General features: G+C 40.1%; 1 protein-coding gene across 1 annotated transcript in view; it reads left to right on the forward strand.

The window, feature by feature from the left end:
* Positions 1–27,805, forward strand: part of nrn1la (neuritin 1-like a) — a gene marked incomplete at both ends in the record, with an annotated part of 78,987 nt that overhangs the window by 34,914 nt on the left and 16,268 nt on the right. The window contains one exon of the mRNA XM_080505489.1: positions 26,765–26,915. Within this exon, the coding sequence (XP_080361615.1) occupies positions 26,765–26,915 (151 nt within the window). The remainder of the gene's footprint in view (positions 1–26,764; positions 26,916–27,805) is intronic.

Consider the following 27,805-nt stretch of genomic DNA (forward strand, 5'->3'; position numbering starts at 1 on the left):
GCTTGGCTCTGGCCTCAGCCTGCTCCCTTTGCCTGTTCCTTTTTTTTTTTTTCTTTTAACTTTGAATCAGTTTTTTACAAGTGGAAACTACTTCTTTTTTTTCTTTTTGCTTTTGCGTCCTCATCTCTACCCCAATGGACGACCTTTCCAGATGCCTGCATTTTTTTTTGTCATAACCTTGAATATACTTTCATTCACAAGTAAAACTTTTTGCTTTTGTGTCCTAATCTCGACCCTGGTGGGAGCCTTTCACATGCTTCACATTGTGGAAATTCTCCAATTTATTTGGTTCCCACATGTTGACAGTTGTGTTTGACTTTTTATTTAAAAGTGCCGAAATATAGCTAAAAGTCCTGATTGCGGCCAGAAATTTATACTAAGATTAGTGTAAAAAAAAAAGAAAAAAAAGTGAGTGTACAATTTGAAAAAGTAGTGAATCATTGCAGAGTGGCCTTCAGCAGCTGGAGGAATTTTCTCTAATCTAAAAATCTAAAATGTAAATAAATAAGGTACATGAGGACATCTTAATTCCAGTGAGACACAAATTTCCAAATAATGGGTCCAACTGGCTGATTTGTCCTGGAAATGAATATGATGATGATTCTTATTTATAAGAAAATGATGAGTACTGGAAAGAAAGAAGAGGTGATTCCAATCCAATGATTCAAGATTCCTGCAGTTATAAGGTATAATAATGTTCTAATTCGGATCAATTAAAATGGAAGAGCATTTGTCATTTCCAGCATTATCCTGCAGGATTAAATTACACTATTGTACTGTCCTGTTGTCTTTCACCCACACAGAAAGAGAGGACAGATCTCTTGATGAAAGGAAGCAGCGGCGAACATTAAGCCATAGTTCATCAAACCTTGAGATTGGATTAACACAGTAATTTATTACAAAAGACAGAAACACTGGCCATCCAGAGAATCGCCTTATACTTAGCCGTTAAAGCAGCTGAGGATAAACGCGCCTCAGGTCAGTCGAAGAGCAGAAGAAAGAAGAGCGATCCACACAGAGCTTCCTCTAGATAAAACGCGCGCGCTGCTAAATCCCCTCTTCCCATTGGCCAACCGCTAGAAAGAGGCATAAGCAACGTAATCTCCTATTGGCGGACCTTCACACAGACAGAACAAACTACGGTACCCATGATGCATTTCGGTATTTGTCCATCATCTACAGCTCGATAACAAAACAGTCCGACGCCATTTTAACAGTTTGAATAAGTCCATGTGGGAAGCGTCACAGTTCGGAGGTCAAAGAAAACGTCATACTCTAACAGTACCACCTCAGAAAAGTAACTGTGATGTGGCTGTGGAATGTATTAATCAGTAGGACAATATTTGGCACAATTTCATTCCAGTATGTAGGAATACTTTCATCAGTGCAACTGCGACAAATTACTGCCAAATAGGATTTTTCTTTAATAAAATATTTTTTATGTTGTGGTTTTTTTTTATGTTGTTGGTTAAGTGGTAGTGGAATCAGTTGATCAAGTATGTTCAGGTATCGTTTCAACAGATTTTGTATGTCTGTCCTCAGATGTTGTTGTGAGTAATCAAAAGTGGAGTTTCTTTCATATACACCAAAAGCATTGTTGTCTGGGAGGTACAACAAATTGTTTACCCCCCCCCCCCCCCCCCAAAGCAGTGGTTTTCCCTCCCCCCTATATTACCTTAAAAGAAGATGTATGGAAGCTTCTTTTATGTTTGATGTGCCAAAATGGGACATTACTTACAGTTTCCCCAAGTCTACTCTTGTTGTTTTTCAGCCTGAAAATGTATTTTCACCACTTCAGAGCAGGAAATGCCTCGGCCCCCCTCTGACCCTTGGGTTACCAAACCTCAGGTTGGAGACCGCAGCCCCAAAGCACCATGGGAACTTCAGTCCCGTGAATGGCTGATAGAAACAGACTCTGAAAAGAGTTGTTCAAGCTCTGTCGTCGATGTTTTTCCACAGTCCTGCTGCGGGAAGTGTTTATGTCTCTGTGACGTCTTTTCTTTGGGGTTGGTGGAGTTTATATGAGAAACTCATTCATTTTTAATCCAATGAAACATTTCTGTGTGGATAAAACATGAGCCCTAATTTAAACAGTTGTCATCTGAGGAGTAAGAGAAGTACTGCGTGGGAGGAACTCCAAACCTTCAGAACGAAGCTTCAAGCGACTGGAAAATTAAGTTTACCAAAGCCTCACTGCCCCCCCCCCCTCGTTTTGTGTCTCTCCATCTCACTCCCGCTATCTTTTTATGTTAACAAGCATTGAAGTTGTCCTTTGCGCAGTTTTCTCCTGCCTTGCACAGGTTACACACACTCCTCTGCGTCTGTCACCTGGAGCCATTCATTAATGAATGACCTGCCGATTGAACGCCTTTCTTTCCTTCTTTTACTCTCCTGTTCCATCTCATTACTTCTATGCTTTCATTTCCTCTTCATCCCAGACTCCCCACAGAGATAACAGGCACTGGGAGAGCAGCACACACACGCACATACGCACACACACACACACGCATGCACACACGCTCTGAAGTGTTAATGGAAAGGCGCTACAGAGCACGTTGCCCTGTCACCTGACCTGGACCTGCTTCGGCATCAGGACAAACTCTGGTGGTCATGGTGATGCCTTTTCCCAGCACTTTTGTTTTTCCTTTTCTTTTTTCAGAATGAACTCCAAATATATATTGGTGTGAATATTATACATTTTAAAATAAACCTTAATGTGACAGCGGAAGTGTAAAAATGTTGCAGGGTGTGCATAAAAACCTAATAGATTTTACATTTTAAAAAAGGTCATAAAGAGGCACAAAAAAACCCAAAAGTGGTCTAAGGTAAGATGAACACCCTGGCCCAGATCCAGTAGACAGGCTCTCAGTTTTGATGGTTAAGTTTAATATTAGGTTCTAGGGAATCGGGGAGAAACGGGGAGAATCCACAAAGATACGGTGTGTGTGTGTGTGTGTGCGTGCTCGTGTGAAGTAGTGGTGGTGGAAGGAAGTTTACAAGAAGCCATGTGCATCATTCATGGATGGATTGACACCTGAAGAAAAATAGCTGCAGGTCTAATCAATGTGAATGTGCTCCCCGGAGACGGCGGCCTGTGCGAGTGTGTATGTGCTCGTCAGGTGAGGTGAGCAGCAGGCATCAGCAGCATTTCAGTCCAGTCAGCAGCGATCTTGCCAGCCTCTGCACGACTCGACTCATGAATAGATCAGTACCTGATGTGTGTAGCTGTGTGTGCATGTGTTTACACTATGGATGTGTCTTGGGTGCCATCTGCACCGAGCTTCCCCTCCCTCCCATATGAAAACTGGAGGACAGTTTGGCGGTGGGCTGTGAGTTCGTCTCCTCGCGTAGCTGCAGCAGCTTCTTCTGAACGCCGTGCTCGTCAGCGGGGGGTCACTGTGTTCACGCTGTTCCCAACAGCACGCCACTTTGAAAGTGGAGCAGAGGGGGGAAGGAACAACTTTGATGTATTTTTTTTTGCGCCCCCCCCACATTGCACACGAGTGTAAACAAAGCCGGAGCAGGAGTAAGCTTATGGCACACCAGCGCTGGTGAAGCTGTTTGAACAGGAAGAGTTCATAAAGATTTGCTTAATTTGAGACCTTCGAGCCAACACCCAGGGACAAATTCAAAGGGGAGCTTTTATACCCCATTTACATGTTTTTTTTTTTTTTTATATTCTGCAAAAGTCCTATGATTCAAGTTTATTTTAACTCAATTATGGTGTCTCCCGATAATATTCCCTAGAAGAAGCATATATAATGTGAAAAGGAAGAGTATAGGTCCTAATACAGAACCTTGTAGAACTCATTCAGCGCTGTACCTTTAAGCCAGATGAAATGTTCTCGTCTCTGTAATAGGCAGTTATGATCAATAGTATCAAATGCTGCACTGAGATCTAACAGGACCAGAACAGAGACCAGTCCTTTGTCTGAGGCAATGAGAAGATCATTAGTAACTTTGACCAGAGCTGTCTCTGTGCTATGATGAGCTCTAAAACCCGGCTGGAAAGAGTCTAGGATTTTAGAAACAAAGGGAAGGTCGGACATTGACCTGTCGCTTGCTAAAACACCTGGATCAAGGGTTGTTTAACGGCAACCTTAACAGCTTGTGGTACATAACCTGCTATTCTTGTCAGGATTGGATCTAACAGACATCTTGTTGATGTAGGTGAAGCCACAATTGAGGAGAACTCTGAGAGCTCTATGGGATGGAAGCTGTACAACTATAAGTTTGAGCCACTCTGAGGGCTGAATTCGATTTGGTGGGGTGACGGGGGAAGGACTCTGTTTTAGCATATAAACCACTTTGTCTTGCAATGCATTTTTTGAAAATAAAGGTCAATTTAGTTTTATGAGCAGAATCTATCCAGCAATAGGCAAAGCATGTTGGACAGTTCTCCATATACATTTAACAGCTTTAACTCATTGAATTATGACAGGATTCAACATTCATTAAAAGGAAGTTTCCAGAAAACTGGAAACTATGGCACATTTTTCTTGTTCCAGTTTCCCACGTAGACCAATAATTGAGCTCAGTAGAGCATCGCGATGCCCGACTTCAGTGTATCAGCTTGTCATTTTGTGGAACCACTTTATTGTTGCCACACAATTTAGGGTTTGATTTTCAGGTTGACCGGTGGATTGTGGTGCTCAGTCTGGTGTGAAACACAACATGCTGCCGCTTGTTTGATCGTTTGATTCGTCTCAAACGAAACCAAACGTACGATTTAGGGGAAGCCCGTTCAGGCAGAAAGCCTTTCTTTGATCACCTGCTTGATTAACAAACCAAACAGACATCGACCTTCAAGCTCATTTGACGCCACTGCTTTAAACAGCAGGAAGCCTGCTTCCCTCTAACTCATCTAAGGTGACCTTCAGTGCTTCAACTCTGCCGGCGTGACGTAGAAACTTATTCTGTCACCTCTCCAACGTGTGTGACTCACAATGGTGTTTTTTTTTTTTTTTTTTTAACTTTGTTACAGATTTTTCAGGTATTTTCCCATTAACTATGTCTTCTTATTATCCTGTAATTCTTCAAATTGGCCCATGATAGAGAGCTAGATAGATGGATAGATAGATAGATAGATAGATAGATAGATAGATAGATAGAATTATTTGGAATATCCTATATTTCTGCATTGAGCATCACTAAATTTGAGTATTGTTTTTCTTCAGCGCTGCAAATATTCAGAAAATACAAGAAATAATCTTATTGTTTATGTTGTATCAAGTTACGCATATTGTGTTTGGGTAGGATTGATGAATTCATTGAGAAAACTATAAAAATTCTTGCAACCATACATGTAGGTGCAAGAATGTCTTAAGAAGCCGAAAAAGTAAATAACAAAAAATAATTCCAAGCCTATTCTTTTATGTAAAGCTGCAATATCCAAAATACTTCTGATGCTTTTGCCCCAGCTCATCTCGTCTTGCAATGCAAGTTTGCACCACAACATGATATATTGATTTGTTCAAAGAGGCAACGTGAGGAATAGCTAATATATTCCTGGCTGAATGTTGTTAACACTGCAGTGTGGTCTACCTGGGAACACATACTGTATATTAACTCACCAGACTTAATTTGCACCACTGAAACTACCAACAAAGAAGAAAACCAGCGCTTTAAAATGAAAGTGAAGGACCGACTAAAATGACTCAACACTGCCACTCAGTGTACAACAGAGGAATTACTTACATTTTTACAGAATGTCTCTTTAAGTACAGAAGCTTAAGTTACTTTTACAAAAAATATCTGTACTTCTGCTTGAGTAAGGTACGCAAAGACTTTGCCCACTCTGGAGAGTAGAAACAGTGAAGGTGACAGTCGGGTGATTTTATTAGTGTCAGAAAGTGACCGTGCAACAGTCCACATGGTTTATTTGTATCAGCATATGTTTTTTGAACCATAAAACCAGCTCCTTAAACTTTGGACAAGCACCCAGAGCTTTTATAATACTGGAGACAGACAACGAAAGAGTGTGTCAACCTCTGATTCATCTGGCCATGAGGGTCCATTAAAGTTGTCCAGCAGACAGCAGAAGGTCGAACTTAATCAGTTTAACATCATACGCTTTATAAATGTTGATATCTGAGGCTTTCAAGTGGAGATCTGATTAAAGCATATAGTGTATTGTAACACAAGGATGCGTTCTTTATATGTTTTCCTGATGGGAATCTGCACAGAAATAGGCAGACTTCTTTTATTATTGCAGATACATCTGGGTGAAAGGTGGCCTGTCTGGCATCTCATAAAAAACAAATCAAAGACATTAAAGATGAAGACAGTCTCCAAGTTTCCCAAAGCGATTTTTTTTTAAAAATCAATATGAGAGGTCAACAAATGCATTGCATCTTTGAAAACGGCAATACAAATTCCATTGCACCATACTGCTGCACATGGCTTACTCGAATCTGATTGATATAAGTTTGTTTCTTTAAGATACATGACATTTTGACCTATGTTTTTCTTTTCTTCTCTTTTTTTTTTATTCAAGAAAGAAAAAAACTCAGTCAATGATACTAAAAACAAGTAAGAGCTGAAACGGGTTAAATGAAATGTGTTTAATGGCGGTCAAGGATCTAAACAGCTCTAAATGCTTTTAATTAATGTTCTTTCGTGATAAAAAAATGGGCAAATGACGCAAAAACTCAAATATAATGAGCCTAATGGCTAAGTTGTGTGTGTCTTCCGCCGTAGACCTTCAGCGGGAAGAAAATCAGATTAGAAAGACTCGCATGACTTGCAGCCAACTTCAACATACATCTTCTGACAGGGTCCCGAACCGGCCAGTCGAAGTGCACATCTCTGGTCCTTCAATTTTTGATGTGAATGCAGCATTTCGTCACGATGAAAGATTAAGTAGCTGCTTCCACATCGCCTCACTTGAGTCATAAACTTCTCACTGCGAGTACAAAACCAACTAAACCTACCAGGAATTAATTATTATAGTGTCAATGTAAGGAAACTGAAATGTTTGTGTGCCCATTGAGACGAAAATTCTGGATTTGCTCACATTGTTACGTTACGGACGATTGATATTAAATAAAAAGCAGGAATCTTCATTTTGTCGTATTGCACTTTATGTAATACCGCAGCATGTTCGTGATTTTAATGAACCTCCATGCACCTACAACAGATTCAGTCATAAATATTAGATCTCTCAAACTTACCCCCACGGAGGCCCTTGTTTCAAAAATATCATGCATAACGTAAAATAGGTATGATCTCAGTGACATTTTCTTGTCACCTGAAATGCTGCATATGTTTACCAAATTTCATGGACGTAGTTGTATCGTGTTAAATGTGTTGCCTGTAGTAGATGTTACAAGCAATATTAATAATAAAAAATGTATTGCAACTTGTTGAGCTTTGTTGTGTTGTGTCTATTATATGACAAAGACATATGACACCTGCTATTCTTGTGAGGAACTATATATGTATACATTGAATTTAAAAAAAATGTTTTTCTCTTTTTCCCTGTTGTAATGGGTTTGAATGTTGATGGAAATCTCTGAAGTGTAAACTCGAAATACAGGTTTTGGGGCTGAAGTATGTGAACTCTTTATATGTTGGACAGTTCAGCTTCTGCATGTTCCCATCCAGGATGAGACTCATGAGCTGTGATACATCACTCAAGGTAAAGATGCACTGTAAGGAAACTTGAATTATTCATCAGACAGCCTGATTGGCTGAAAGTTAACCAGGGGCCACGCCTCCAGGCACTGAAGTAGAGAGTTATGAATAATGTAGATTTGATGTAAATAGCTTCAGAAACTGGCTGCCGGATGACAGGAGGGATCCTGTAAAGAAATATGCAGTTAGATAAATCCACGCAGCTTTTGGTGAATAAACAAATACACTTCATATACACTTAAAACAAACTAATACTGCAGCCTAAAAAAAGATCACCAAGGATCAAAAACATCATTATTCGTAATGAAGTTATCATCATGTGGCGCTGCACAATTAATCACTCATTAATCTCAGTTATGATTACGGCTTACCACAAATTAATCAATATGATGCACTGCTATATTAAAATACATACTAGAGGCTCTTTTATGTGCCTGTCCAAAACTGATTTTGCCTCAAAGAAGTTGTTGTTCATGCTACTTCCACCCCGCAGCAGATTCAACCCGTTGCAGCTGCAGGCCAAATGACAAGAGAAGAAGTTTTAAGTGCAACCATGCCAGACTGTGGCAATTTAAAATCTACCTGAGAGAATAAAGAAGACATTTCCAGCATTTATTTATTTGAAACAATGCATCCACTGCCACTTTACATCTCGTCACTCTGCTACAACCAGTGTTGTGAAAGCTGCTGAAAATGACCTGGGTCAGATTATTGAGTTTCACTCGTAAAGTTCAGCTGAAGGCACATCAGTCAGTGGGAGGAAGATGCTCTAATATCTGGGCTTCTTGAAAGAAGTGGATTTTTGAACTAATGATAAATATAACAAAGGGATTATAACATTTATTTGAGGCAACTGATGTTCATAAAATCAGTACAGGCTAATGCTAAATACTAAAGAAAGACCTCTTAAATGTTATCAGATTAACTGAGCCACTTTGGGGTCAATGATGAGCCTTTCCTCCAGTAAACAGGAGTTAAGTGAAATAATAACCTAGAAACCTGAAAACAGATTTAACTAATAACAATCACATTGACCAACTGTACATTAGGATTATAATGATCATGTTAGGAGGAATTGAACAAACTATCATATTGTATTCTAAGTTTTTAAGATGCACATGTAAGTCACTTTTCAGTAAAATAAAGTAAGTGTAACTCAGCTCCGTGTAACTCTACAGTTTCTTTGTATTTTCCACATTACTAATGAGTAAGTAAAGTTGTTGCTTCAATCAGAGACGTCAAATGAACCTCAATGGCTTTGTCTGGAGGTGAGAAATGCATTAATTTAAAATATGAGGCATTTAAAACAATGGCTATTAATAGGGAACCACCTCACTGGTGTAATAAAGTGCACAACTCCATATAACCAGGATTCCTTTTATCGTTTGTCATATTGATATTATAAATTGATTGCAGTGAGTGCAGCAGGAGCAACATCAATAGTGCTAAACAGTCGTGCCAAACAAATACTGTTTATCAGATAAATTCATCGGCTCACTCAGAAAAAAATGCTTTTCTGCACTTCTTCATTTCTTTTGATCCTATTTATCTTTCTCCAATCGTAATCAAGGCCGCAAAGCCTGGAGAGCTTTCACTTTGTCTTTATCAATCAGTGACTCTACCTCTGCTCTCTCTCTCTCTCTCTCTCTCTCTCTCTCTTGGCTCAGTCTTAGTTCAGCTATCAAATATTAATCAAGGCAGGTTGAGAAGCAGTTGATCAGCTGGCACGTCATTGATCTGCCTGCTCCTCGCCGTACTGAAGGGTCCCCTGCAGTTCGACTCACACTCCCAATAAATATTTGTAGTTTGCCATTCTCCCTTTTTTCATTTGACTTTTATGTACTCATTTCCATGTTTTTGCTTTCTCACTTTTGATCATCAAGGTATTCTTTTAGTTTGAACTCTGCATCTTGTTTTTAAAACTTTTTTAAAACTTACTCACTCCAAATGTCAAAGGCCTTGTTAAATTGAAGTCCATTCAGATGCAGGCACACCTCTCCTCTAACCTTGGCAGGCTCCTACAACCGACTAATGGGGGAAAGTCCTGCAAGAGCATTAGTAATCCTCGGTGGACCCAGATGATTTTAATGCACGCTTGGCCATGCCTTGGGCTCATTCAGTGATTAATTTTCTTCACCTGCTTATCCCCTCTAAAGGGAAATCGAGCTGGCCCACCATGCACTCAGAAGGACTCCGTGATGGACCCCAGAAACCACTTTGCGATTACATTTAGCAACAAATCAGCGGCTGGACCACAATGATCCTAGGAGCTTTTTCAGGAATTTTACCTCCAGTGTCAAAAATAAAGAAGCACTGTTGTGTATAGATATCCCCCAGGGTTCAACCTACACGTATGCACCATCTTGTGGTAACTATGCAATCTTTTGGAATGTAGATTCCTCCACTGAAAGCCACACATACAGTAGATAATATATCCTGTGAATGGTATGGTTGTCATTAAAGGCTCAAATATGTTCTGCAGTGAATATCTAGACACAGGCGCAGTCTTCAGTGCTCATTACATGTGTCATTTTGTAAATTTCTCGGAAGCTCACTAATATGCAGCAAATGGAGTAATACCACTGATGACCTGTAGGAGCAGAAAAGCAAACAAAAGAAGACAATATCACTCTGTTCTCTCAAAGACAACAGAAACAAGGATCTCTTCTACTACTTCACATTACTTCACCAAAGAAGCTCCTAATGATTTCTGTCAACAGTTTAGAAATGTCTTTGCAGGCAAAGTTGAAAACAAAAGACAATGGATGAGCCCCTAAACCTTGGAAGACTAAAGAGTACCTTCGAGGTCATTACCCCAGCCAAAAGAGTTTTTAATGTTTCTAACAGGAGCTACCACGGTGAACTTTATTTTCTCATTCGCCTGTCCGTCACAAGTGTAACAAGCATGTCTTAGAATTGTTGGAGAAAGCTGGAGTACCTTGGGAAAACCCTGAAAGATAGAACACATGGAGAAAGACGGGAAACATGCTTTATTTTTGAAATTCTCTCTGGCCGTCATGCTTTTAGCCCCAATCTTTCTTTTTTTCATCACATCTATGCTATTCTCCAGTCCCTCACAAGTTTCCCCACACACACACACTTTGTGATGTTCACTGTTTGTTTTCTAATGCATGTCTTCTGTTTCAGTTTAAATTCTGTTGTTTAGCCTTTTCTTTTCGCAACATTTTGTTTACCCCGTCAGTCAAATACAGTAGTAATGCATTTTGTTCTTCTGGTACAGCAGCAGCATGCTGTTGTCATAAAGTGAGACCCAATGGCCCCAGATAGTATGTTCCCGTTTAGTTTTTTATAAATGTTTTGCATCTCAACTTGCATTACCAAAATGATGAAATCAAATTGAGACAAAGTTTGACCGACCCACACGTTGAGAACCACAGGGTGATGATCATCAACCACGGAGCGGAAGATGATCTGTGGCGACCATTAAAGCTAAAATACTTCAAGACAGAAGTAATGACATTACCTACTACAGGGCAGCCATGAGCTACTTTCTTTGCTTATGAGTTGGCAGTACTGAATACATGATGTTAACTGATGTCCACACATTGTCATTCAGTGAACTCCCGGTGTCCTTCTTGCTGTCGAGGAGGCCATGATGTTTCAACACCGAACTACTAGAGTTAAACAGCAGCCTCTGCCCCATCAGTCCCCCTGGTGACCTCAGCATGGGCCTCCATCAAGCATCGTGAACAGATCATTAGTTTACAAGCCGCACCAGAAACGGCACATTCCTGCCAGGTGAGCAGATGTGCCTCCCTGCCTTGATTTCCCAACTGCACCCACAGAAACTAATTTCAGCCTGAATAGCAGCTCGTGGAGATAATCATGCGGCACTTATCTGAAGAGGACTTCTCCCACAGAAGTGTATAAATTCAAATCAGTGCAGCGAGGGACTGCCCTATATCATGTTGGCTTCCATTTATTCAATATAATGGGCTGAAGTAGGCATAATTCCTATGTAAGCACATTGCTACATTAATTAGGAGCCTATTAACACTTTGAAAATGTGCCAATGTGGCATTCATAATGGTAAACATCAGTTTGTTGTGTTTCTGTGACTCAGTAGAAAAGTGTTACACAATAAGAGGTATTGATTAATCACTTTTATCTCTTTCTTAAAAGAGATTTTTTTTTGGTCAAGTTCTGCACAATTGTTACTGACTTTGTATTCGATATATCACATTTACTCCTGCACACACACTCACACATCAGTGGCGATGGCTGCAGGCATGTTCAGAATACAATCTCAAAGCCGCTTCATCACTTCTGACGATATCTCCAGGCCCCACGGTGGTGGAGTGTTTAGCAGTCATCATGTGCAAGTTGTGGTTCGATCCCAAGCCAATCGAGCTCTTGTGGGAAGTTTGTTCATTCTCGGTTTCGGTTTGTGTATCGAGTTTAATCTTGTTGTTTTACAGAAGTTACAATAATCCTCCTGCGCACAGCTGTGAGTTTTATTTCTGGAACACCACTCGTACAATGCACTCGCCGTTTTGAAACTTTTTGCTCCTTGTTAAAGACACACCCAGCACAACATGTTTCAGTGATTCATTCTTCCATACTGCTTGTATTTCGGCAAATTTGGCTTCACAAAATATTTCCATTGTTGAAATGGAAATAGTTTGGATCTCAATAGGTATTTTCATGATAAACATGATATGGCATACAGATAAGGAGAAGCAGGGTAGTAATATTGTAGTTTTACCTTTTGTCTTGGACTTTAGCTTGTTGTCTTGACTAATTGTTCATTCATCTCCTAAACTGTCCAAATAGTTTTCCCAAAATAAAACAATATTACATCATAGTGTTTTTACATTACATTTTCCAACTTTTATTGTAAAATGCTGTCAAATGTCTCCTGACTCCTCCTGCAGTGAAGGACATTTCCAAATGACAGCAGCTTCTCAATGAGCTACTGGGACACAAATCTAACCAAAATTGTATGATTGTGTAGTTTGAGAGCGACAGAAGCTGTATAAAGGGATACTGACTGGAGGAGTCCCAGCTTTCATGTCTGGTGAATAGTGATGATGCAGTTCAAAACAACCAGCAGATACAAGTTGCCCAATCAAAATGATCTGATTTGAAGAAGTATTGTGCATAATTTCAAAACTCGCATTGATTCGGGTTTAAAAAAAAAAAAAAAAAGCCTTTCGTTTGATGCTTCTCTCAGGTTGGTGGAGGTGGTGTCATAACGAGATCCAACATGTCAATGATTCAAGGTGTTAATAAGTGTTTTCTCTTTCCAAGGTCCAGTTGTGGTCTTGTGAGTCAGTGATTTGCTTGATAATTGAGTTTTCCTCATGGCCACTTTTCTTTGTATCTCCTTTATTGATCAGTACTCTCACCTCCTCCTCCTCCTCTTCCTCCAACCCTCACACCATCTCCATCCCCTTTTACCTCTCACACCCATCATCATCTCTCCTCCTCCGGTGGTTTTTCCCTCCTCGGGTCTTCATTAAAACGTGATGGAGATGAGTGATGCCAATAGTTTTCAGGCCCTGTGAACAACCCAGCCTGAAATCAATAGGTTTCCTTGAATAAAGGGGAAAAAAGAACACAACACACAGAGAGAGGGGGAGAGAGTGCCTCGGAAGAAGCTTTGGTTTATTAAATATTAAACAGCGGGTCTCTGGAGAGGTGGGGAGGAGTTGCGGTGATGCAGTGTCTGACCCAATTAGCATCTCCTGTTCACCTGCCAGGCTTCAGCCGTGGCTAGACTCTGACTTTTACCCATCGCGACAAGCCTCTTCTGGGACAGTCACACTCTTCAGGAGTGTTATCTCTGCCGTCTTGTACACTAATCATGACGTGACGCATCTGTGCCTGTCACACTCTTGAAGAGGACCATCTTACCTCGGTGAAATATCGAGCACTACCAGCTCCGAAGCGATCTCACTCTTCAGGAGGGCCGTCTGCCACAAGTCGCAGCCGTCCTCCTCCGGGATGAGCCCAACTCTTTACTTCTATCGTCTCTGCTTTTTATCTCGGTATGGAACTCTTTCGCCACGCTGAAAAACATTTAGAACCTTTTTTCTTTAATTCAGGAGAAGAAAAAAAAATGAGGATGACTTCCAGACTCTTAAGCTCAGAAGAAATCAATCCATCCATCCATCCAGCCAAACTTTTTTTTAGTGAACTTGTGCCTTCATCTCTGGCCGTCATGCTTTGAGCCTTTATCTTTGTTTTCCTCATCACTGTAACAATTTCACTTTCCATGCGTCTTTCTTCCTGGCTCAGTCAACATGAGATTGTAGAAGCAATCCCTATAACTTCCTACAGCATTTCCATTTCAAGCCAACTGAAAAGTATAACTACTCAAGCTTTGAGGGTATAAAAACAAATGTGACATTACCGGTACAGATGTGTGGAAGCTGATCCAACAACAAAATGCACTGAAGATAATAGCTGAAAGAAAAACAAAAATGACACACAGTGATGTTTTCATCAATACGGAATCATGTGCATGTTCCAGATTGTTCGAAATACTGGTAGGGTATTCTGCTTGTGCTGTTTCTGATTCTCTTGTATAGAAGATAAAAAAAACACAAAGCCTTTATTTGAATATGCACATATGAACTTGAGTGACATCCCATTCTTAATCTATAGGATTTAATATGATGTCTGTCCACCCTTTGCAGCTATAACAGGTTCAACGCTTCCAACAAGGCTTTCAACAAGGCTTTCAACAAGGTTTAGGAGTGTGCTTATGGGAATTTTTGACCAGAAGACTTATTTTCCCCATAGGAGATGCAGGTGGTCCAAGAAGCTCTAGGAGTACTTGCCCAATAGGACCACATTCTTTCTCTGAATTTATCTGTGTCATCAAGTCACTGTCTTGACACCGATGACGACAAACCATCTTCTCCAGTCCTTCGTTCCTAAAGCCATCAGGCCTGCTGGATCTTAGGAGCTTTTCTGGAGACAGATGATATATGTTGATTCTGCATAGTGTGGTTTTGCAATATGTTGCACTTTGATTGTGCCTCTTTTCATGAATTGAACATTTGGTGGTGTGTTGTTTCTGCTTACGTATTTATTCTTATTTTACTTGGCTGAACTAAGGAGTCCGCTGAATTACCATGATTGGCATTAATTCAGTTGTGTGAGAGTGTTTTTTTTTCTTTTCACCATGTTTACTTTCTCCCTTGTGTTTGTTTCCAGCTTTTTGACCACCATCACCTGCTTCCCCATTCCTCATGTCTGCTTTCCTGTCAATCTGCTCACCTTTCCCCACTTCGCAAATTTGCTGTTTATATACCCCGCATACTTTTTTGACTTTGCAGTTTTCTGTCTTTTTTTCTCCTGCATCTGCAAAAAATTTTTATGCACCCTTTTTATTTCCCACACTTTTTTATGTATCAAGTTGTTTTTGTATGTTTCTTTTTGCTCAAACCTGTTCCTTGTCATTTCAGTATCTCCTTTGTTTTCAGCTTTGCCTTTAAAAAGCTGTTGTTCCATGATAAATACAATCTTACTTCTATTGAGCTGCTTCGTTTTTTCTGTAAACAAAGTAGTATCAGGGCTTATTCAATATTCATGTTTCACCTGCCTTAATGTTCCCCAAAAGCAGCAGAGGGCGATGTTAGTGGGCTCTGTGTCAAAATCTGACAGAAAGAAAAAGAAAAACATTTCATGAATTACTCCAGATTCGCTATCGTAGCTGTGAGCATGTTAGAATTTAGCCATAAAGGTTTTGCACACAGTTGTGCAGTGGATAGTTCCAGTGTCTTTGTCACAATACTGAAGAGCAGATGACATAAAGCTAAAGATTTAAGAAGAAACTGATGAGAGAAGTCAGTGAAGGTTTATGATAATTCTGAGAAAAACGTCACACACGATAAGTCTACATTTAGGGTAAACAGCTTACACAGATAAGCTTCATGTTGCATCAGCATGGAACCAAAGTGGAGTTGCGCTGAAGACATCATGCAGCAGTTTATGAATCTCATAAAGAAAACCACACCCCACCAAGTATAGAACATGGTGGAAGTATCATTACGCTACACCCCTGCTCTCCTCAGTTACTGGAGGCATTTGACATATCAAAAGGAATCATAAAATCTGACTATATTTTAGAGAAATAAGAGAAACAAGCTAGAAAACAGTTGAAAATTAGATTTAGGGTAAAATGTTGAACAAGATTAAATAGTTAAAGTGAGGTTAACAAGCTAAAGTAGCAAAAAGAACTAGTATAACAGATGGGACTGTTTTAATAAGTAATAACAATGAGTTCTGACTTAAATCCAACTGAAAACCTCAGAAAGAGAGATAAAATAGAGGTATAAAGATATTGCAAGAGTACCGGCCATTTTATTCACACTATCGAAGCCAAGAAAAAATAAAATCAGTAAAAACAATGGAAATGGACCTGCATCAAGCAATTCCCTCAAGCAATTCCCTGCTACATTTTGTTTTGCTGGTAAAAGAAAACTACCGCTGTGATTCACTCACTCAATACATGTATGTCTTGCGTGAACACACGATCACTCTTCAGTCATTGTAATTCAGTAAGCAGTCAGTCATTGGTGTGCGTTGCTCGTCACGCGGCAGGAGTTTGAGATGAAAGAGCAGAGAGATGAATTCAAATATCAGAAAGACGTGAACAAGCAACAGATGGCAATAGAAGGAGGCTGTCAGCCGCCCCTCCTTTTTTTTTTTTTTTTTTTTTTGCTGCACCTTCTCTTGATGTCTTCTCCATCAGAAGTCAGGAGACAGAAGGTGGAGGTAAGAAAACATGAGCAAAAATAATCCGGAAAGGTCTTTGTCAATCAAACATCATCGGTTTCCTATTTTAACCCATCGCTGCTCAGTGGATGGGTGACATTTGATTTTGTTTGTTTTTTTCAGACATGAGACAGACGGTCTGATTCATTTATTGATCGACTGTTTTTATTCCACCTGAAGCAACTTCTCTTGTCTCCAATGTTACCAGAGGCTGGAACGAATCCCCCCCCCCCCAAAAAAAAAACCTCCCTGTATGGAAATCTCGGGGAGAAAATAGGAAAAGTTGGAGTTTTATGATAAAACTGAGTCCAATCTGACAACCTCTTACATGCATGTTGTGTCGGTTCATGTGTGCTCAGTTCCTGACATCCGTCAGTGAATCAGTGACTGGAAGAGCAGGATGGGTTCTCCACTCACTTAAAAATTTGTGACACAACAGTGAAAATTCCCACTTTGATAATTCAGATCAAAATCACTTTCTTTCCTCTTCGTTTTACATGATTTATCCAATCAGTGCAGAAATGGGCAGGTGAGCGAGCTCCTCCCCCATATTGGTCGTCTGACGATGAAACTGAAAGCATGGAAAACAAGTCAAGCGTCCCCTCTTTTATTTCCATTCTTTCTTAAGCTGCTCTTGTGATTCAGAACTCAAACCAGAGGATCAGAAGTTCTTAAATACTAACCCAAACCTAAAAACAACTTTACTGGATTCGGCTTTGCTGTTTTCCGTCTCCACAAGTTGCAAATTCTGGGCTCTCTTCGATAGCAGCTTTGCAGGAATTCATTCCAAAAAGCAAAAAGACATCAGTAGAGGGCAACACTGAAATATTTAAGTTTGAATTATATTTTAGCCCATGCGGCGAAAAGGTAACTTCTCCTTCAGTTAAGCATTCATAGATGCTGAACTGCAATCCGAGTATTGCTGGAGTGTTGCGAGAGAAAAGAGTGTTAAAAAGGAATAAATCACCTTGTGAGTTTTCCAGTCTGTTGGTCAGTTGGTATAAAGTGAAAGACACCTCACTAAAAGTTTCATGTGCATTGGAAAAAGTCAGGTACTAACAAGCATGGATGCACTTTGATGCTCAGATGTTAGTCACCTTATATTAAATAAAAAAACAAAGAAAAAATTTTTGGGGGGAGAAGTGCTCTGAATATTGATCATCCTCTATTGTTTCCTCCAGTAAATCATTCAATGAAACTATTTCAAAGGTTTATAAAAAAGCATTTGTGGCAATGAAATGCAATGAAAAAATTAATTTGCACCGTTCTCAAGATTACATTCTCCTCTTTCTCTGCATCACAACAGTTTAATCCACTTTAACATCTGGCTGCAGCTCAGAAAGTTGACATGGCCATTGTGGATCTCCTCTCGAATTGCTTTTTAGATCACAGCTTGAACACTGATGCCACTTTACCTACAGTCAAAGTCTTTCCCAGGTCTCTGATTCATATTCATTTGCTTTCCTGTTTACACAAGGACAATGAGCTGGAAGCTTCTCGCGTCTCTGCTGGTTTGCTTCCGTTCTTCAACAAGCACCTGAAAATAACGGCGAGTCCACATATGCAAAGACTGTGGAGTTGGACGTGTTGGTGCAGGGAGATGCCAAACATATTGGAACATTTGAGTAAATAAGAATCTCAGGGACATAAAATATCTCATAATAGTCTGTGTATAAAAGTTGTGGTGGCTGAGCTGATGGTAACAGCAGAAACCTGTTTCTGAAGGCCGAGTCGAAAAATAGATCAAATAGATACAATATTAGACATGGCAAGGATTTTACTGAGGTAATTAAATCACCCTGCTTGTTGTACATTATATTTATCAGCATAAATTAAGGGAAGTCCTAGCAGCTGGAGACACATCAAATATTCCATATTTATGAAGGCAAATGTGCTAAATGGATAGTCCGTGTAATTTATTAAAATAACACATTTCAGTGCGTCCCATCAATAGATCAGATAGATAGATAGATCAGATGCGCACAATACCGCACTTGTTTTTATACCCTTTAGTGATCAAACCCACAGTGCATACATGAAAGTTTCATCATTTCAAGCTTCTGTGTCCTGTTGTAAAACACCCAAGAAAAATGAACAATCGTTAATTATTATTTAACAACAACGCCAACCAATTTTATATCTCTCTGGAAGTATTTTCTCCTCCTCAAGTCTGGCTCAACAAACAGCTTTGGGCTTTTGTGAGAGGCTGTAAATAGCTATGTACACAGTAAATGACTTGTGATGCTGTGCTCGCTGGAGCGGGTGGGCGTGTGTTTGCGCATACATGAGCACACGCTTTCTCCCTCTGAAAGTCCTTGGAGAAGTTTCGTTTTCTTACAGATAAATGGTGGAGGGAAGTGTCTGGATGGCCACCTAATTTCTTTTACTTGACAGTTTTCAAAACGATCCATCAGATGGTCAACCTGGCGTCAGAAACGACGTCTGCCGAGTTTGAAACAAAAAGCTTTTTGATTTGACGTGGATAAAGTGCTAAGTATAAAACACGTAGGTGTGTCTAACCTACATACCTTTTGACACCTGGCGTAAAAAAAAAAAAAAAAGTCATGTTTTTTTTTTTTTTTTCTTGAATGTTGTTCATGTCACGTCCTGTCTTCAAAGGTACTTAGAAGTGACAGCAAACACCTCGTCTGGTTTGTTCTCCATCAGCAAGTGTCCTGACAATCCATGCTGACAAGTGACATCTCGAACCGCTCCGCAGCTGACGGATTTGTTGTTGTTGCTCTCAGTTGGATCTTTTTCTTCGAGAATATTTGGGTTTCTGCATTCGGTGTGAGCTCACAAGATTCACATCTCCGCATTAAAGCTGCACTAATGAACACCCTTGATTTTTGCAATAAATGTTTGCATGTGAAAGACTTTATTTGTACGGAAGGTTTGTGCATCGTTCAGCGAGTTGTTTTGGTTTTGCACCTTGACGCATTCATGCCGGGTGTAGCTGAGTGAGAGCAACCTGAAATGCCTTTGTGAACTTCTTCACTTAAACATATTCAAACCTTTAAGCTGTAAATGACACAATGAACAGCTGCAGAAAACCATCGAAAACCACATCTGAAGGCATTAAAGGAAGGACACTTTGGTTTTTAGCTTCCAAACGAGGATAGGGATCACACAATGTGCACAATATGGCCGACCTCTACTACTGCCTATATTTGCACTACACAGATTTACAAAGTAGATTTTTGAAGTGGCCATCAATATGAAGAGGACTTAAAAGGTCACACGTGTGTCTCAGACGTTAGAAATGAATTAAAACTCAAAAGACATGGAACTCACTAATAGACTACGTCAGTGGTTCTCAATTATTTTCTGTCACGCCCCCCCTAGAGGACAGAATTTTTTTCAGGGCCCCCCCCCCGAATTGTACTACCATTGAGAACTTGATAATATTTATTTATTTATCTGTATAAACCACTGTATCAGTTGCTGGCACCAGCATTCTGCATACAATCGCCTGATTATCAAAATAAATCTGCTATGGTGTGAGGTTTTTTGCACCTTGCGATGTGGTGGGCAACTTTGTAAGAGGCTAGCAGGCTTTTTTGTTTACTGATGCCGCGCTGACAAAATGACCGGCATGTTGGCGATAATCATGGAGTTTACGATGAAAAAACTCCAGTGGCTTACTGACATAACGGGTGTATGGTGCATGGTCTCCAGGTGCCGTCTTCATTTATTTGGTTTCATGCTGTCCGCTGCCAGAGTTTTTAGGCATAAAACACAAATGGGTGTTTCCTCGTTTCCGACCGTGTTCACGGTAAACCCAAGGGCTATGTAGGCATCGTCATATCTCCTGCTCTTACTAGGTTTATGCCGGTTACTGTCACCTGTTTTCTTTTCCTCTGATGCCTCATCCTTTTTTCTTTTCACTCCTGTCAGAAACTTCTCCACCTCTCCTCCTCCTCCTCCGCCAGCTCTGTAGTACACCGGTGTTCATGTGTTCATGTTTAGGGCGACCGTGGCTCAGGTGGTAGAGTGGTCGTCTTTCGGAGTGAGAGGTCGGAGGTTCGATCCCAGTCTACACTGGTCTATGTGTCGAAGTGTCCTTGGGCAAGACACTGAACCCTAAATTGCTCCCAGTGGTCGACTAGCGCCTTGCATGGCAGCTCTGTCCCATTGGTGCGTGAATGGGTGAATGACTGATATGTAAAGCGCTTTGGGACTGCACTCAGTGTGGTTAGAAGGCGCTATATAAATCTAGACCATTTACAATTTTACCATGTGTAGTACTTCTTCTTCTCTACTGGGTTGAACAGGCAGCCTGTTGATTAGTTTGAGCACTGCTGCCACCTAGTGGCTGGAGGCCCTTTTTTTATTGTTCAAGCATGAATAAAGACACTAATACTGAAAGTCGCGCCCGCCTCGCGCCCCCCCTGACACCCCACCACGCCCCCCTAGGGGGGCGCGCCCCACCATTTGAGAAGCACTGGACTACGTGAACAGTTTACCTGGTTTGGATCTATTATCTAGATTAGCTAGATTGTCTGATTCATGTTGACATGCACTATCAAGGACTTATTTATTTACTGTTAATTTGTTGTTTGATATATATTTCTTATTTTTTGTCTTTCGGTGCATTCCAGTATCGTTGGTTTTGCATAGAGTTGCAACATGGGATGAACACCCATGATAAGTTTTTGTACCATGTATGGAAAATTCAGCTAACATCCAGATTATAGAGCATCTTCCTCCCACTAACTATCTCGTACAATGAGTTACGGCCACATTCCAATATCACAACTACCTGGGCCTTGGTCGGCGAGGCCTGAGTGAAACTGATCAAAGAAACACAAGTGCTTCTTTCCTGAGTAACTTGTTTTTTTGCTTGTAACTTGTAATCCATTACTTTCATTAAGTTGCACACTGGTGATTTTTTTTTTATCATCAAAATTTGCAGTGTTTTCTGTTTTGTTATATTGTTTTCTGCACATATGTGTAATTATTATGCATGAACGTGGCCAAAGTTACTCCAGCTGGAGGACAGCTGACAGTTCAGCAGACTTTCTGTCTCTCTCTCGTTGGATCAGCATCACCCTCCCACAGCATTTTTACACTCCTCAAGTTTCACTCTGAGCGGTGAGATTTTTTTTTTCCGTCCTTTTTTCTCAGAGTATTTTGCGTGAAGAGGCTGCAGTAGCTTAATAAAGTCTCCCCCTCGTTCGCCTCCTGAATTGCTCTATGTTTCTGACAGGGTTTTTTTTTTTCCTTCTCTTTCTTTTTGAAGAGGCAGAGAAACATTTCAATATAAAACTGACATGCAGCAGCAGAGGGCGGAAGAAAAAGTCTATGTGATGGATGTCTTTCTGTTTCGGTTCGGGAAAACGCAAAAAAATTGTGCTTGCTGGAAAGCAGACTGAATTCCCAGTTTGTTTTGCTTCATTCAGATTGACTTTGTGGTTTTGTTTTTTTTGTTTTTTTTGTTTGTTTTTTTAGCAATTTTCTTCTTATGGGAAATAACAAGCAGCTGCTACTGAAGCCTGGATAGCAGCTGCAGGGATCAGTTAACTTTTTACCCACGTATACACTAATTGTGTCTGTATTTGGACTTAGAACAACTTGTAATATTGCATCTGTTTTATCGGCACTTCTTTTCCATTTGTTATGAAGTAGCTATTTAACTGTGCTGGACGAGAACGCCAAAGATTCATCCCACCTCTAATTGGTCAGCTGTTATGAAATATTTGAAACACCCATCAGTGTGAACAACACCAGACTTCAAATTGCAAAACAAATGGGACACAAATGCAGATTCAGAGGTTTGGAAATGCACTTTTCTCATGAAATGCAATTATATTCCATCTTTTATCACTTTTATTGACCAGTGCACCAGAATGCAAAGTGTGAAGTCAGTTTAGTTCGATTCACTTTCATTTATGAAGTGCCAGTAACAACACAACCATCAGAAGTAGAAAGAAGCCCAACAATTACACATTCGTAAACATAGTCGACCATGGAAAGAAAGAAAATACTCCCCTTTCTGAAGAGGTGCAGATCCAAACTCAGAGGAAAGGAAACAAACACGAGTTAAACAAGTGTCTTTCAAACTCATTTTAATTCAGAGGCCAGACACAACTCTGTTTGTATTCATTTGGATCAAAGCAGTAATTACCTATAATGACGACTTCAAATTTTTCCTGGTTGTTTTAGTAAAAAAAATAGATAAAAAATACAAGTGCATTCTGGAAACTTTATATCCTCATTGGTGCCGTGATTCTCTGAGGATCCAAATTTGATATCAATGTGACAATCATCTGCTTTGATCTGACGCCTGCTGTTTTATTTTGTACCCAGACACTGTGCTCATGGTCTTATGCTTCACTTCCAAGGTCGCCACACCTTCTTGTCATTACGAGTCAGTCACTCAGTCTACATGTACAATCACTCAGCAGATGTTTGACATTTTGTCTTTGCATTTATTTGAAGTCATTCCATCATTTTCTCTCGTGGGTCTTTGCTTTCATGACTTTTGATTTAGTCTTGTGGAGCTTTGTACCTTTTTTAACTGTCTGACCCCTGCGCGTAAGGCCCCAGTTACACAACATTTTCAGGAGGTAACTCAAAACCTTTGTTGTGTTTTGATTGTCCGTTTACATGACAACACTGCTTGGAGCCACTGAAAAAGCTTTAAGTAAATCGGGGGACGGGGGACACACAACACAACTTTTTGAAAACGCTGTTACTGGACATACACACCACAGTTGTAGTAATTAGTTATTAGTTATTAGTAGATGACCAATAACAACAAAGGGGGCATCCAGAGTGATATTCAATTCAATTCAACTGTATTTATACAGTCATTTCACAGCACTTTTACAGAGAAACCAGCAATCCAGCAAGCATCAGTGATTGTGGAAAGGAAAAACTCCTGTTTTCATAGGAAGAAACCTGCAGAACCAGGCGCAGAGGTGCTGGTGACATGTAATAGTGACACATGGGGAGTGAGTAAGGAAAGAAGCTCAGTAATACAGGAAGAGGTGAAACAGGTAAGACACACAGACTTTAAAGACATACTTGACTTGATTTCCATGATTTATTTATTATTTAAGATGCTGAGAATGTTCTTTCACTTTGTACTGAAACAAATGGAGATTTTGAAAGTCCTCTTCTTCATAGCTTTATTGCGAAGACGTGTCCAAGATCACTTTACCTTCGCTTTGGACTATATCCATTAATCCACTTTTAAACTCTATTTCTGTGTAGGTGTCTGTCTCTGGGTCGTACAAATGGCTGTATGGCTGACTCCCCTGGGTCAAACATATTTGTTCTTTCATTGTTGTAGAACAAAATGACAAACTCTGTCGTCTACATAATTCTTACTATGGGGATATTTAGTAAAGCCAAAATATTTGCAGACACCTCCACTCTCAGCCACATTCGAAAGTGTTTCTTGGTGGTTTGATGTGTACAAATGTAATCTGGACAACTTCAACGAACTGTAACGCTTCTGTGTTTGTTTGCTTGAATTTGCAACGAAATGATTGGCTTGAGCCCAAAAGCACAAAATGAAATTTGACACCACGGAGTTGGGCGCCTTGGTGGAGAAGGTTATCAAACACATTGGATCATTACAGCAAATAAATCTGAATTTGACAGAAAAATGCAATATGGTTGGAAGGTTTGTCACGAAGTCCAAGCTTTGGGAAAAAGAAGAGCAACAAAAGAGATGCAGAGAAAGATTGCTGGACCTAAGAAGGGATCGAAGGGAAACTTTACAACACAACGCAAATGTTTTCTAGCTGCTGTGACTCACATTGTATATTAATTTACCAGCATAAATGTGTTTTGCGTGATCTGTTATACAAGCCTTTGTTTTTCATTTTCATCTTTATATTTATATTCAAACACACACAAACACACACACTGGAGGAGACCGCTGCCATGCACAGTGCTCGGCCTCCATTAGGAGCAGAATAGAGTTCAATGTCTCGCACACTTTGACATAAAAAGAGAGAAAAATGGAGGATTGAACCACCATCTTTTCATTTGAATTCATTTTTTCTTTATGTAGCACAAAATACAGCACATTCATTTCAAGGTACCTCTATAGAAAAAAAAAACAATTCCACATGAGCAAGCATAGATGATGGTGGGAAGGAAAAACTCCTTTTTTTAATGGGAAGAAACCTGCAGAAGCAGACTAAGATGTAGAGAATCTCTGCAGAACGAGACTCAGGAGGAGACTTCCTGCTGTTCTGGTTTGGTGTTGTGGGCAAGAAACAAACATCGTGTTCTATTGTTGGAGATCCTGCTTGAATGTACGGAGAAGGTGCAGACTATAGGAAAGAGAGAGAGAGAGAGAATGTCAGTGACATATAATGATGAATTATCACTTTTGGATTGGAAGACAATTGAAAGATTTATCAACTGAGCCAAAGTTGCCCTCGTGTTACCTGACATCACACCGGTGTAGGAAGTACCTGTCCAAACTGAGTACTGAAGAGTTTCTTGGTTCCTTCCTGGAACAGAGAAGTTCTTACCTTGAGGTATGTTAGTTACCAGGGATACATTGGTGTAGGTTGTGCCTTTATGGAAAGAGATAGTCTGGCTGTAACAGTGTTTCTGACATTGTATGTCGACTGTTTGTCTTCAGTTGGTGCGTCTTTCCAGCTGTCATCATCACAGCATCTATTTGATCCATTTCAGGTCGATGGCGGTTGAGATTTCACACCTGACATGTGCATGTTGTTGCTGAGGGCAACAATCAAGTCAAACTGGGTTTTTCTTCATCGTTGTATTTCCATTACTTGGTCATCGAGCCTCGACGTGTCTCATCCTGTGAGCGATAAATCAACAGCAGACTTTTAAGACCTGAATGATTGAGGGGACGGGGAGGGAAGCTGTCTGAAGTTGTGCGCGCATGACAGATAATACTTAACCTCGCATCATCCAAACAAACAGCCGCGCAGACGGCGCTGACACTCTCTGAACTGACTGTGTTTTATCTGGTCCAACAGTTGCAACTAAACAGAGTGATGTTTATTGTCAGCTGCTGCACTGAGAGTCCTGCTCAGATTGAGTCGTATCACACAAAACGTCGACATGCAGCCATTTTTCCCTCACTTGCAGCAGAAGAGACCTGAGACAGTTTTTGAAATGGTTGTCATTTGAAATTTGATGCAAACTCATTTTCTGTGTCTACTATCACGCTTTAAGGTGGCACAAACAGAAAATCTATGGTTAGTTAGTACATTTTTACAAGTTAATAAAATTAAGTTAGGCTATTATGACTTTAAAGTTTGTTTATTACATCATCAGCAGCATTTCTTGCGAGCAGTTTTTCACTGGGAATTTCCCAGTTTGACAATACTCAGATGTTTTTTGTCTTTTTAATTAGGACCTTTTGAACTTACCAGATTCATTAACAGTGCTCTAACACTAGTAGTTCATTTATGCTCTATTTACACATAAAAAATAGGTACGTATGCTTCAAGCAGTGTAAATATCTTTTTACTTTATTGCATCTAATGCATTGGAATGAACATTTCATGTTCAATCCACCAAAGGATGCTGCTTTAAATCCTCATAATGGCCATGTACCAAAAAGATTTGTATTTTTTTTAAAGAGAAGAAGGAAGTCACTAATAACTATGATGGTACTAGCATACATTCACAATGCTGTTGACAATAAGGGGGATAAAAATCTCCATCAACAATGCAGGCGGTCCGTGAGGCTGTTAAACACCTCGAGGTGTCACAACATCTTTCTTCAAGAAATTCCACTGTTTGTTTCGGGATTCTTGTCTTTACACTGCCCCCACAGCTTCCGGTGGTACTACAATGTTTGTCTTTTATCTGCAAGCCAAAAGGAGAGCGACATAAATATAAACAGAAGTGTATGTGGAGTACCAACGGGAGTAACCAACGTCAAGCACCAGTAACATGTAGTAACATTTCGATATATATAAAAAAAAGATCGAACATAGCATTCGCAACCACAACAAAAAACAGGTTGATAGTTTATTTAGCTGGGTAAACCTGGATGATCCTGAGTTTGTGCTGTTGCTCTAAACTGGAGTTGTTTGAAGGCCTCAAGGGATACTCGCTACTCCAGACCCGTCACAACTACTAAAGATCCAATTTCATCACAAATACAATGAAATCCAATGAAAATAAGAGAAAATAAGAGTTTAACTTCTAAACTTTTTACTCGTATAGAGCTCCTGTCTCCCAACATGAGTTTTTTTTAATTATTACTTCTGAAATGTGATAGATGTATAGTTTTAATTCTCATTCAAAAACACAGAAAACAGACGACAAAGAGCATGTTCAGCGTAAATCAGGTAATTTGTTAGGGGAAGTGTAAGTGTTGATAGTGTCCCTGTGTTTTCATCATTTTTCTGTGGTTGTGTGGTTTGTTTTGCAGTGTTGAGCCCCTGCCCCGTCGCTGCAGCCTCGGCCAGAAGATGTCACTCCATCTACAAGGGATTCGCTCAGTGTCTGATGGCGCTGGGCGACAGCCTGACGGACAGCGCGCACAAGAACGAAGACATGCATGAGATACACTCCATCTGCAGGTCATTCACCACATAAACACGAATACACAAAGCCGAAAAAAATACTTTAAAAAAAATTTTTGGGTTGGAAATTTGTCTATTCAAAACAACCGGGCTGTTTTTAACGAGGCGGTGAGGAAAGTGGATGTGCATAGAAAGGTTTGGATGAACATTTTATTCTCAACAAAGTCAGTGTGCTATTGGATATCAATAGGGCATGTTGGGGCCGCATATCAGTACAATGCTGCAAATCGAAGTGCTGGCTCTCTAATCCCTCACTGGACTTATTCGGGACCTTTTCATTTTGAGTTCAAACACTGTTTTTCTCCCAATGTCTGCGCGTGAGCGTTTACACATTATGACAAAGCTGTTATAGACAGTAGCCGAGGAGTTTTACAGTCGCTGTGAGTGAGAATCAGTTGGCGTAGATGACCTGCGTGCAATCACACAGCGAGGCTTTAAAGGTGTTACATTTACTACACGCTGTGAATTTGGCACTTTCAGTGTTATTACCTAAATAAATTAGACCACTGCTGGGGCAGTTGGCTCCCTTTTGCAGAGTATTCGACATAAACCACCACACTTAAAATATGATAAATCTGCAAGGCTTAAACGCTGAAGGTCAGATTTAGTGCAGTCTATTCACAGATATTTAAACAATTAAGTGAGTGATTATTGTGCTGTGCCTGGGTTATGGAATGTTTGTAAGAACTGTAGAACATTAAGATTCTCAGAACTCTCAGAACTAAATTGCAGAAGATAAAAACAGCGCTGCTCCATAAAAGAAAACTAAGACAAAAAGAATTGTTCCGCCTGCTTCTGGACGGTGAAGTGAAAGAATCATAAGATAAGAAAAATCTCCCCAACCAGCCATGAGATATTTGTAAGTCTTAAATCTAAAAACATCAGGC

This window comes from Blennius ocellaris, assembly GCF_963422515.1.
Source record: "Blennius ocellaris genome assembly, chromosome: 11".
NCBI classification, from domain to species: Eukaryota; Metazoa; Chordata; class Actinopteri; order Blenniiformes; family Blenniidae; genus Blennius; species Blennius ocellaris.